Source organism: Elgaria multicarinata, chromosome 17, assembly GCF_023053635.1.
Source record: "Elgaria multicarinata webbii isolate HBS135686 ecotype San Diego chromosome 17, rElgMul1.1.pri, whole genome shotgun sequence".
Taxonomy (NCBI): domain Eukaryota; kingdom Metazoa; phylum Chordata; class Lepidosauria; order Squamata; family Anguidae; genus Elgaria; species Elgaria multicarinata.
Genome location: NC_086187.1, coordinates 5,022,889 through 5,035,391, shown reverse-complemented (window position 1 = coordinate 5,035,391; position 12,503 = coordinate 5,022,889). Strand labels below are relative to the sequence as shown.

At 49.4% G+C, this 12,503-nt stretch overlaps 1 protein-coding gene across 2 annotated transcripts in view; it reads left to right on the top strand.

The window, feature by feature from the left end:
• The first annotated feature begins 6,691 nt into the window (after positions 1 to 6,691).
• Positions 6,692 to 12,503, top strand: part of SYNGR3 (synaptogyrin 3) — a 30,648-nt gene continuing 24,836 nt past the window's right edge. For both annotated transcript variants that reach the window (XR_010026238.1, XM_063143109.1), the window contains exon 1: positions 6,692 to 7,001. Coding sequence is in view for 1 of the 2 variants with exons in the window: in XM_063143109.1 (XP_062999179.1) it covers positions 6,900 to 7,001 (102 nt within the window). In the remaining variant the exon portion in view is untranslated. The remainder of the gene's footprint in view (positions 7,002 to 12,503) is intronic.

Genomic DNA, 12,503 nt, shown 5'->3' with positions numbered 1-12,503 from the left:
TGCTAGTTGACACCTGACTTTTTGTGGCAGGTGTAATTTAGATCGTTTGCAGTGCCTTGATCATAGGTTACATTCATGGTGAGAATTTGCAAACAAGGTCATGATAACATGAGCAATGAAATGCTCAGGCGAGATTGCCCAGGAGAAACAAGAGACCAACGGTCCTGGATTGCCCCCCCCCTCCTAGAGATCCTTCTTCCCTTGGGGGCTGGATTTGATCAGGGGCCTGCCAGTTGCTGATCCTTACAATACTTACTCCGTCCTTACTGCTTTGTAGGGTGACTTATGACCATCAACCCCAAATGCTCTTCTGGGCCTTATGCCCACTTTACAGCCTTTCTTGCTCCATCAAACTGGCGCAAACTCCATGGATTAAACTCACCTTCTCTCCCTCTTGTGGGATGTGTCAGGCCCCCCTTGATTGATTTTCCAACAATAAAACCTGGCTTCCCGAGAAATCTTTTCCTACAAGCTGATCTATGTAGTTTTTAATGATTGCACTGTTTTTAATTGGATTTTTTTAAAAAAAAAAAAAAACCACAGGCGGTTTTATTGTAGATGTGTCATAATTTTCATAGTGGTTTATAAGTTGGTGTTTGAAATCTGTTTTGTCAGTTGCTCTGGGTGCAGTGTGAACAGCAGAGGCTGTGGCATATAAACACTGAATGCTTTTTTTAAGTACGCACAGCATGTCAACCAAAGTTGTTGTGATATTTACAACAACTGTGCAAGGTAGGTCAGTACTATTAGCGATTCATATTGCAGGCTGGGGAATGGAAGCTGAGAGAGACCGAAAGACAGAGGAGTAGCTTGCATCAAACTGGCTTGTTAGTCTACAGCAGAGGAGGGATTCGAACCAGAGTCTTTGTGAGTCACTCAGCTTTATCTCCATTAGGCTAGCCCAGCTTTTGACTTAAATTAAGAAGCCAACAAACATCTGTTTCTCCCACACCGCCTTCCCCATCTCCTCCTCCTTATCCACGTCACTCTCCTCGGGCCCACTGGTCATGCACCAGCCTTGGCATCACTTTCTCCACCCCACCCCTGACTTGTCCATCTCATGCAAACCACAACACTTAGGAAGCTGCTTTATCCTGAGTTGGGCCATTGGTCCCTCTAGCCCAGTATTGTCGACACTGACTGGCAGCAGCAGCAGCTCTCCGGGTTTCAGGAGGGATTTTTTCCAGCCCTACCTGGAGATGCTGTTAAGAAATAAACCTGGGAACTTCTGCATGCACAGCAGGGCTCTAAGAACATCAGAAGAGCCCGCTGGGTCAGACCGAGGGTCCATCTAATCCAGCACTCTATTCACACAGTGGCCAACTGGCTGTCGGCCAGGGACCAACAAATCAGGACACTTTGCAACAGCACCCTCCCACTCGTGTTCCCCAGCAATTGGTGCATATAGTCTTACTCCCTTGGATACTGGATGTGGCTCTACGACTGAGCTACAGTCTAAGCTTTCCAGAGCTGACGGAGATTCTGTTTTCTCGTGTTTAACTTCCTCCCCTTGCAACTGTGCCTACAGCCCCAGTGCCTAGTGGAGATCACAAGACGAGAAAATAGGAATATAGGGAGCTGCCTTATACAGAGTCAGATTGGCCACACTGACCGCTTGTAGCTCTCCCGGGTTTCAGACCGGCCAGGCTCTCTCCCAGCCCTTTCTGGAGATGCTGTTGGGAAACAGACCTTGGAACTTCTGCCTGCAAAGCAGGGGTTCGACCAGTGAACTGCAGCCTTCCCCAGCTGTAAGCCCTCCGGGAAAGAGGCCAGCTGACTCCTCTGTTTTGTACGGTGCCCTGTGTGTGATTGGTACTACCAGAGGAAAGGGTAAATCCCAAGTGCAAGGCTGGTTGCCCAGTACTGAAGATACCTGATGCCCAGCCGTCAAGAATGTAATTTCCCCCCATCTCTGCATATTTGCTCCCTAACTATTCTCTCCCCTCTCTCATCCTATTTTTAAATGCAGGCACTCCCCTCTCCCTTTAAGTCTGAGAGATAAATGATTAGCATAAGGTCCTCGCATAATTTAATTCCAAGATATGGCAATGGCCACTAGCTTATCAGACGTGGGCAGATGTCATGCTTGCAAAATATACTTTATCCTATGTTTGACGGTAAATGGACCAAAGCACATTCAGCTGAAACAACCCCCGAGTCCTTATCTGTCTACTCCCGCCTCCACTTCCTTCTCCTGTCATTTCCCCTCGAGGCAGGCGTCCGTCTCCTTGCGCTCTGCAAGTGCCACGCTGGCTTATGAAGCTAGATAAATGATACAAGTAAATAATGCCAAGAGACAAGTCCTCTGGAGTCCAGGTGCAAAATGGTGGCCAGTTACCTACGACACTCACACTGGGATGGACAGTATATAAAAGTTCAAATTTCCGTTTGAGTTGCTACAGTTCACAACCCTTCAAAACTGGCTGCCCGAGGACCTGGTCAAAGCCAGCCGATTAAACGGAATATTTTACAAGCGAGGATCACAGAGACGGAGAGATCAGTGCGGAACTCAGGCCTGGGTTCTCCAGAAGGCTCCCCAGTTGACTGGTGCTTTCCTGGCTTGTCCTCCCACCCACACCCACCCCATTGCATTCTCAAAAGTTTAAAGGCCTCTCTTAAGGGTTAGTTACTGGCAGGAAGAGATGAGGGGGTTGAGGTATTTTTTGACTTCACCTCTTTTGTCCTTGCCCCATTTGCCTGTGATCCCACCCACCACTGGAAGGAGGCCAAGAGCTTCTCCGAAATTCAATTTGGTTCTTTAGGCTGAAAGATGTCTTCAACACCCTTGGGCATAAAGGGCTCCTTAAAACGAGCGATTTATTGCAAGCTCGTGAAAACTCACAGAAGTTTTCAGGTAGATTTCATGATGTGGTCAGCAACCAGGGCGTCTCCCACTGAATCCTCCAGAAATCCCGGGATAAAAAGAACCACTTTTAAAGTGATAATAAGGAAACAGCAGGAGGTCAAGTATTCAGTTCAAACCCCTTGTCGTCCCTCTGTGTAATTCAGTCCATTACAATTACGTCAAAGAAACAGGGAAGCAGAAAAGCCCCAGGTAAACAGTGCGATTTCCCTTCATGTCGAGGCACGCAAAGTCTTGGCCTAAGTTCACCAATGGCAGATTTTAAAACTTGTAATTTTATTTGCTGTTGTTCAGAAACTGGTATGCAGAAACCCTTGCTGATCTACCACAAATCACCCAGAAAACTATCTACCAGTAGGTTTAGACAAATTCATGGAGGAGAATAGAATTATCAATAGCCACCAGCTATGATGGCTGTTTGGAATCACCCTGTTCAAAGGCAGTCTATCTCTGAATCCCACATGCTGGAGACAGACAACAAGGGAGGGCTGAAGGTTTCAAGCCCTGCTTGTGGGCTTCCCAGAGGCACCTGCCAGCCACCAAGGCTCCTTGACAAGATGGGCCTTTCTCAGGCCTCTTCTTATATTCTGGTCTGTCTTGAAATTCTACCCTCTGTGCAACAAATAAAAGGCAAAAAGGTCTGTAACAAAAATCCATGCCATGAAAACCAAAAGTGTGTGTGGGGGGGGGGATGGCTTTCATCCTTTACTCCGAACTAGTCCAGACAGCCTTTTTTTGGGGGGTCTTGTCATCTATGTCCCCAGATTGGTCCGATTTCTTAAAAGTGTCTTGAGGGACCTTTCTTGACCACCCCCCTCAATGCAGTGCAAGCAGCAGCAAGCTTCTGTCCTCAGAAGAAAAGAGAAAGGGGGCACCGACATACAGAAATGCAAAAATAATAATTTTAAAAACAAAACCCTCAGTGGGAGGTGACTTTGCAACCGAAGGCATGATTCAAAGCATGGGGAGGGGGAAGTTGGGGAGCACAGAAAAGAAGGATGTGTCTGTGAAGCCTTGATATACATAGATGTAAATACCTACCTGTTTTTTGGCAAATGTTTTTAATTGTGGTGTGTGTGTGTGTGTTTTAAAATGAGTTTAATGGTCTTTTTAGTGAGTCAATACTTTAATTGGTTGTATTGTTTCAGGCTAAACCCACTAGGCATGACATCAAATTAATCAGGGTGGCAAAAACGAGAATAGACTACAAAGAGATCCCAAAGGACCCCTCTGTGCTGGAAGAAGGAGGAATACAATGGCAAATGCAGTTCAGTGTAAGTCAGAGGTGGACAGCTTCTGAGAGTCAGGGGTCTGCTTTGTTCCTTTGGAACTTACCCACTTCAGCTGCAATTGCCAGAAAACAAGATATGTGGTGAGTTTGTGCCTTGCTTGCAAGCAGAATTGTGTCTCAGGGAGGCTTCTGGGAGTGCGAAATTGCTTGGAAACAAGGTGCAGGTTCCCTACAAAGTAACTGTAAAGTGACGCACATAGGAACGAAAGATCCTACTTTCACCTGTGCACTGAGGAGTCTGAGCAGTGGCGACTGACCAAGAAAGAGATCTTGTGGTAGACACTGACTGTGATGTGTCGGTCAATAAAAACATTGAGCATCACCAGTCGCTTCCCCCACCCCGCTTCTGTCCCACAATACTTCCTCTTTGTTTACAAAGGGGAAGAAAGAGGAAGTAAACAATGCTTTTCCCGCACACAACAGGAAATGGTGGCTCGTTTCGCTTCCCCAAAAATCCCTGGATTTACTGGGGTCTTATTTCGTCATGGAAAGAAGACCAGGAGTGGGAGATGTGCGGGAGGCGGAAAACTGTGAGCGGCCAGCAACGAGTGTGCGATAAAATGCTCGTCTGATGGTGCTCTTTGACCCAGTGTGGGGCATCTGTGAGAAAGATGAATGCCAAATTCGGGATCATTAGGGAAGGGATTGAAAACAAAACTGCCAATATCGTGGTGCCTTTATGTAGGATGGGGGGGATCTCTTTCAGCCGGATGGCTGGATTTAATTTTGGAGCTCTCAGGGGCTGGATTCCAGTGGTGGAAGGGTGGGGGGAGTGAAACACAAAGATACTAGCATGTCGTGGTTTACAGCTTATACTGCCCATCTGCTAAACCTTAGGATAAGCATTTCAACCTTTTAGAGTTTTTTTGGTGGTGGTGGGGAAATGCACAATAGCTGGAGAGCAACAAATGATTGGTAGTTGGAAGGGAAGGGGTGGGGCCATTTGGGAAATAAAAGAAGGCTGGACTGTGATCCCGGATTTGGCCCTGGGGCTCGAGGTTTCCGACCCCTGCTTTATATGATCACTGAGTCATCCAATGAAGCTGTATGGTGGGAGACTGAGGAGAGCGACGGAAGGAAGGAAGGAAGGACTTCTTCTTCACACAGCGTCAGAGTTAAACTATGGAATTTGCATCCACAAGGTGTGGTGATGGCCACCTACTCTGATGGTTTAAAAAGGGGGATTAGACACGTTCGTGGTGGATAAGGCTATCAAGGGCTACTGGCCTACCTTCAGGATTAGCAGTTGCTGAGCAACAATAGCAGGAGAGGGATCTTGCCCTCATGCCCTGCCCAGTTGGGACCGGTGGCTCCGATGTCAGTGGGGCAGTGAATCCATTCTGGGTTTTATATTGTATTTTGTATGTGTGTTTTAAATTTGTTGGTTGTTTTTATGCTCTTCGTGGTTTTAATTTTTGTGAACCGCCCAGAGAGCTTCGGCTATTGGGCGGTATAAAAATGTAATAAATAAATAAATAAATAAATAAATAAATAAAATAAACCAATCAGAACACCAAAGGAGTGAGCCAAGGTGCTGAAGCAGGGGACAGCCCAAGTCACTTTGCTGCCTGAGGTGAAGGACAAGATGACGCCCTCCCATTCCACGTACAGGAAGTGCTGGGATTGGCCATTGCGCCTTACTTCAGCACTGGTGACAGGGCAGTTCACCATCCACAGCCTGAGGCAGCCACTCACTCGGCCTAATGGTAGGGCCGGCTGTGCTAGCAAGCCCACAGGTAGGAATCGGGGCTGGCTGGAGAGCTCCCTCTTCAAGGTCCAAGGCTGGTGGGGTTATTGTATTGTATATTTATATTGTATTTTATAGTATGGTTTATACTGTTGTTTTATACTTTGAATGTTTTTAATTTTTGTGAACCGCCCAGAGAGCTTCGGCTATTGGGTGGTATAGAAATGTAATAAATAAATAAATAAATAAATTGTGGCACCTGAGACAGGAAATGGCACAGCCATCTCTCCCAGGGGGAGGAGGAGAATAATAACAACAGTAATAATACATATAACCAGCTCATGACAAGCCAGATCACCTGCATGATGCAGCATCACTCTGGCTAAGGCTGCCTCCACCCCTTGCCACCTCGAACATGTGTCGTTTTTGTACACCTCTGGATCTGTGCGGTGGCAGAAGGTTTCAAATTAAATCAAAAGATTTCAAATTAAATCAAAACGAAAAACAACGCCATGTTCCTTATAACCTTAGTGTTCCTGGCAGTCGTCGTGAGCCCAGGTTTCACGTTTTTGTTTCCGTTGTGTAGAAAGACACGCATCATCATCATCATCATCGACATCACCTATGTTCGTTCTCGTTCCCAAATTCACCCGCCCACCCCGCCTTTCCAATGGTACTGGCCACCCTCTTGGCTTGCAGAAGCTCCAGAGTAGCCCACGCTATTAAGAGAGGGGGGGGCGGCGGGGCTGTAGGAACAGCGGCGGCGGCAGGTCTGCGCGCGAGGCGGTGGCGAGAGAGGAAGGCGCCCGGGCTGGCTGGCAGGCAGGCAGGCAGGCAGGCAGGCGGGCGAGCAGGCGGTGGCGCGAGCTTGCCCATCCCCGCCCGCACGCGCCTGGCTGCTCGTTGCTGCTGCTGCTTGCACGCGAGGCTGGAGCGAGCGAGCGCTGCAAGGGGCGGGCGAGCGGGCAGGCAGGCAGCGGCGGCGGCGGCTTCTGCTGCATCTTCCCATCTCGCCGCCGGCAAAGCGGAGCTCCGGGCCCCGGGCCGCCTGCGGAGGCATGATGGAAGGCGCCTCCTTCGGAGCCGGCAGGGCGGGCGCGGCGGTGGAGCCCTTGGAGTTCCTGCAGCGGCCTCAGACCCTGCTGAGGATCCTGTCTGGGGTAAGGCTGGGGCGTGGGGGGGGGCAGGGCGCCTGCGAAGGCTGCGCCCCCGGACGGCGCCGGCTGCGCCCCAGGCTCCCCACCCCAGAGGGAGAGAGATTTGCAGCGGGGACGCGGCGGGAGGGGGGGCTCCCTGTCGCCCAGAAAGACGCCCCCGCTGACGGGCATTTGGGGTGGGGGGTTCCCGTGCCTATTGCACCTCGTCGGCTTATTCGGGTGGGCCTGAAGAACGCGCCCCCCCCCCCATGGAAGCATTTTTTTAAAATAGCGATGATGATGATGATGATGATGATGATGGGGGGTGGTGGCGAGAGGATGCATGGAAGCCGGGAAACGGCACGTCTGGACGGGCGGGGGCTTGAGAGGGAAGGAGCCAGAGCAGCCCTCTTCGCCGGAGCGGGTCCCCCGCTCCAAAACCTTCGCCAGCAGCCGGGGGAGGGAGGGATCCATCGGGGAGGAGGAGGAGGGGGGGTCCCTGGCTGTGTCTCGGCTCCTGGGCCAGAGCCGCGTTTGCAATGGGGGGGGGCGCTTGTCCCCACCCCCCGCCGCGAGCTGTCTGAATTTTAAACCGACGGCAGGAGGCCTTCGCTCCTTCGCCTGCCTCCGCCTGCCTCCGCTTGCGCGGAAGAGCGCCGGGAGCCACCTGCGCGCCCGCCTGCTCTGGTTCTGGGAACGGGCCCATGAGATCCCGCTGCCTCTTGCCGGCTCCGTCGCCTCTCTCGGACCCTGGGGACGAGGAAGGACGCGGGAGTCGGGGTGGGGGCGGCTCTTGCTGCTGTTGCAAACCGCCGCCGCCCCCCCCCCCCCCCGCTCGCTGGAAGGCTGCAAAGAGATCCGGGCTGCCGGGCGGGGAGCAAACCCAGCGCGGCCTTTGCCGGCGCCTCTCCTTGTGACACGCATTTGGAGGCGCCTCGCGGTGGGGCGTTGTGGCAGCCGCGGCCTCGCGCGTGTGTGTCTGTGCGCGCGGAAAGGATGGGCGCAGCCTTCCATTCGAGTGTGGTAACATCAAGGGCGGTTTCTGTGGCTCTCCGTGGCGCCCCCGACCCCCGCCCCGCCCCACACTTTGCACTGCTGGCAGGCCGTCATCAGCTGATGTCTTTCAAAGGGGTCCCTGGGGTAGGGGGGCGACCACATCCCGCTTTGCATCGCCAGCTCTTGGGGCTGCCCTTCGGATCTCCTCGATGCAGGAAAGGAGATCTTCGAATGGCTAAAAAAATATGGTGATGCTCAAACTATACCACTAAAAGAGCAGATAACTTTCCAGAAGGCTCAGGGCATCTGCTGGGTGGGGCATTTGGCCTTCTATTTGAATATATACCATATTTAGTCAGAACATAAAAAGAGCCCTGCTGGATCAGCCCAAGGGTCCATCTAGTCCAGTACTCTGTTCCCACAGTGGCCCACGGGAAACCCACAAGCAGGACATGAGTGGAACAGCATCCTACCACCCATGTTCCTCAGCAGCTGGTGTACAGAGGCAAATCCTGCCAGGCTAATTTGATCTCATTTTTTTGATTGGGTTTGTGGACTGTGGGAATGCTGTGGACATAATATATCTTGACTTCAGCAAAGCTTTTGACGAAGTGCCCCATGATATTCTGATTAACAAACTAGCTAAAAGTGAGCTAGATGGAACAACTGTTAGGTGTATTCACAGTTGGCTACAGAATCAGACTCAAAGAGTACTTATCAATGGAACCTTCTCAAACTGGGGAGAGGCAATGAGTGGGGTGCCACAGGGCTCAGTCCGGCACCCAGTGCTCTTCAACATTTTGATTAATGATTTGGGCAAGGACGACACAAAATTGGGTGGGATACCTAATACACTAGGAGACAGGAACAAACTTCAAAGTGATCTTGATAGGCTGGAACGCAGGGCTGAAAACTACAGAATTAAATTTAATTGGGATAAACACAATTGGTTTATCCCATATAAACATAATTGGTTCTGCACCTAGGAAATAGAAACCAAATGCACAGTTACAAGATGGGGGATCCTTGGCTCAGCAATACTACAAATGAGAAGGATCTTGGAATGGTTGTAGATCACAAGCAGCATATGAGCCAACAGTGTGATGTGGCTGCAAAAAAAGCAAATGCTATTTTGGGCTGAATTAATAGAAGTATAGCTTCCAAATCGTATGAGGTACTACTTCCCCTAAGGATGCAGACAAGCTGGAGCAACGAAGATGATGAGGGGTCTGGAAACAAAGCCCTATGAGGAGAGACTGAGAGCTCCATCATACCAGCGATTTATCACACACTCGCCAGGCCTGGTATGTGGTTTTGCAGCCAGGACTCACATGACATCGTCCATGTCCTGCACTCATTTCGCCTCTTCCCCTCCATGTTTCATTTCTTTTTGGAGTGGGGAAGTCTGGTATTTTTCCCTCCATGTGAAATAAATGCGCTCCTCCCTCTCGTGTATTGGTGTCCTTGCATTCTATCTGACCATCCTGTTCTTTGTTGGGGGTGTGTGTGTCTAAGGGCGGTCTTGCTAACAAAAGAGGCGGGTGGAGCGGTTCTCAACTGTGAAGGGGGAGGGAGAGAGGTCCCATTTAACTCTTATGTTCTTACTCCTGAGTAGGCATGACCAAGGGTACATTTTCACCTTAAAAGAAATGCAAAAAATGCTCCGGGACAGGGGTGGTGGTGGTTCACCCTGTGAAGCTTCGTAGTTAAAGACTTGGTTTGTTTTAGAAATGGTGCAGGTCCAGTCCTCGTCCTCCCCTGTAGTTCGCTGAGTCAGTCTGTTTTACTTTCGTCCTCCAACTCGGTTTAAAAGGATCCTAGGGGAAGCATTGTGTGTTCTTTTTCTTCCCCCCCCCCCCCGCCGCCTTCTAAGATTTACAGTGCAACAATACTTCCTTGAAACGAGGATAGGGAGACCAGTCCGTAGACATGCAGGGGGCTGACTTCCCCTAATCCCTTCAGAGGTACTTATTATCTGAGCATGTCCAGAGTGCCTTCTCTCACCACTGACTTGCAGCTAAGTAGCTGTGTTTATCTGTAGCAGCAAAAACAGTAAAGAGACCTGTTGCACTTTAAAAAGTAACAGATTTACTATGGTACGTTTTCGTGGCTAGAGTCCACTTACAGGTATATAGAGGGAAAAATGAAGCAGTGGGGCCAAATGGATATGGCAAAGTTTAAGCAGTATTTAATGATAATACAGGCATCCTAGCTTCACTAAGTTAACACCTGTAGTGGGACAGGCTACCATTATCTTGATTCAAGCCTAAGTGGATTGAATAAAACTTCCTGGAACGTTCCAGTTTGACAATTCCATGCTGGAGTTTCCGTTTGAAATTACTCTTATGGAGAATGGTAATTTTCAGGTCAACATTGGAATGTTCTGAGAGACTGAAATGTTCTCTCACCACTGGTTTTTAATGTTTGCCCTTCCTGATGTCAGATTTGTCTTGTTTGTCCTATATAGAAAGCCAAAGGACATGTTTGGCAGGTGGTTCCATAAGCTACCTTAGACATTAAGCAGAAGAATGAGCTTCTGATGTTGTGGCTGATGTTAAGAATATCAGAAGAGCCCTGATGCTGGATCAGACCAAGACTCCATCTAGTCCAACACTCTGTTCACACAGTGGCCAGGCAGCTGAGGACCAGGGACCAATAAAGCAGGGAACCACAGGTGCAACAGCACCCTGCCACCCACATCCCCTAGTTCCCCAGGCACTGGTGTATATCGGCTTACTGCCTCTGATACTGATAATGTTGTTAGGTCCTGCAGTAAGTGTTCCCAGCGTTGGTATGCAGACAGAGTTGACATCTGGGCCTGTTACACAAAGGTGGCCAATGTAGGTAGGCCAAAACATCTGGAGAATCCCAGAACTCCCATAATCCCTCACCATTGGCTTTGTTCGCTAGGGCTGCTCTGAGTCATGGGCCAAAACATCTGGAAGGCCAAAACTTGCCCATCCTGGTCCCTGTGTTTGTGTCTCTGTTGTGTGTCCTTTTGTTTTTGGTGAGAAGCTTGAGCTCCATCACACCAGTGCCCTTTCGCCATGCCTGGTGTGCAGATTTGCAGCACGGAACTCCCGTGATGCCGTGCCTGTTGTGCTGACACCCCGCCTCTTTCCCAGGCTTTTCCATCTTTTCCTTGAATGCCTAAAGTCTGGATTATTTTCCCTAAGCGCGGTTTCCTTTGTTGGGGGCGTGTGCTGTGATGGGAGCCTTGCTGAATGGATTGCGTCAGGTCCTGGCAGGGAAAAGTGATCTCTCTCAGCAGCCGGCTCCAAGCCTCGATAGGAAACTCCAAACCTTGCATCCCAGGTTCGAACGTGTTTTTTAAAATCAAACAATACCCAAATCTTTGCAGAGAGAGGATTTAACTCCCTCGATGCCCCTAAAGAGCCAGACTAAAGGGTCGTTCCATTTTTGCCGGGCAGAAAGGCGGTCTGGTTGAAGTACTCATCTGACAGGACCTGTCTTGTTAAAGGTGGGGAGGCGCAACCAATGAACTGGAGGGAGAAAGAGAGAGAGCGGGGTGGAGTGGAAGAGCAAACAAGCGATGGAGCATCGGAGGTAAAAAACGCGGAGGCAAAACAGGGGAAATTGTGTGTGATGGAGCCCTATGTCAGCAAAGGCAGGTCTCCCACCCAAGGCCTGGGAGAGAGGAAGGGCGTTGTTGAAGATCGGGTGTAGCTCACTGATGGCAGGCCTGTCCTTGCTATACAAGCAGCCTCCACACCTTTCAGCTTCCAAGCAGGGGTCATAACTTCCAGGCACAGCATCTGTCATTTGAGCAATGAGAAGCGTGTGGCATAGTGGCTAGAGCGTTGGACTGGGAGTCAGAAGATCTGGGTTCTAGTCCTCATGTTGTCCCTGTAACTTTGGGCCAGTCACAGACTCTCAGCCCAACCCACCTCACAGGGTTGTTGTGAGGATAAAGTGGAGAGGAGGAGGATTATGTACAACAACCCTGCTTCTTTTCCTGGGTGTCCAATCAACTCTTTTCTTTGGTGCCATTGCTTTATTTATTTATTTATTTATTTATTTATTTATTTATTACATTTTTATACCGCCCAATAGCCGAAGCTCTCTGGGCGTTTCTGGTATGTACACTTTTAATTTGAGAAATATTTCAAATATTCACGCAATCTCCAATTGCACTTCAGTTACAGAACAAATAGCAAAACTGACTTTCCCCAACTTGAAACATCGATGTATTGCAGCTACTGCCATGGGATCGGTCCTCAGAACAAGGACAGTGATTGGCCAGTAGGGTTTGCAATTCCAATCCGCTTCTTCACTCAATGACCTATGTTTGTTTTTTAGACTAAAGTAAGCATAACTTTTTTTGTACTGCAGATATTTGCATTCTGTTTTTTGTATTGAATTCAGCATTACGTTCTCTTTCAATTGATATATAAACATTTGAATTTCGTGAAACAAAAAATTTTCTATAAGCATGCAAAGTTGCAAAACATGGAAATTTCAAAAACTGTTCACAATCTTGGCCACCACTGTAGATCCATGTGGAACCAG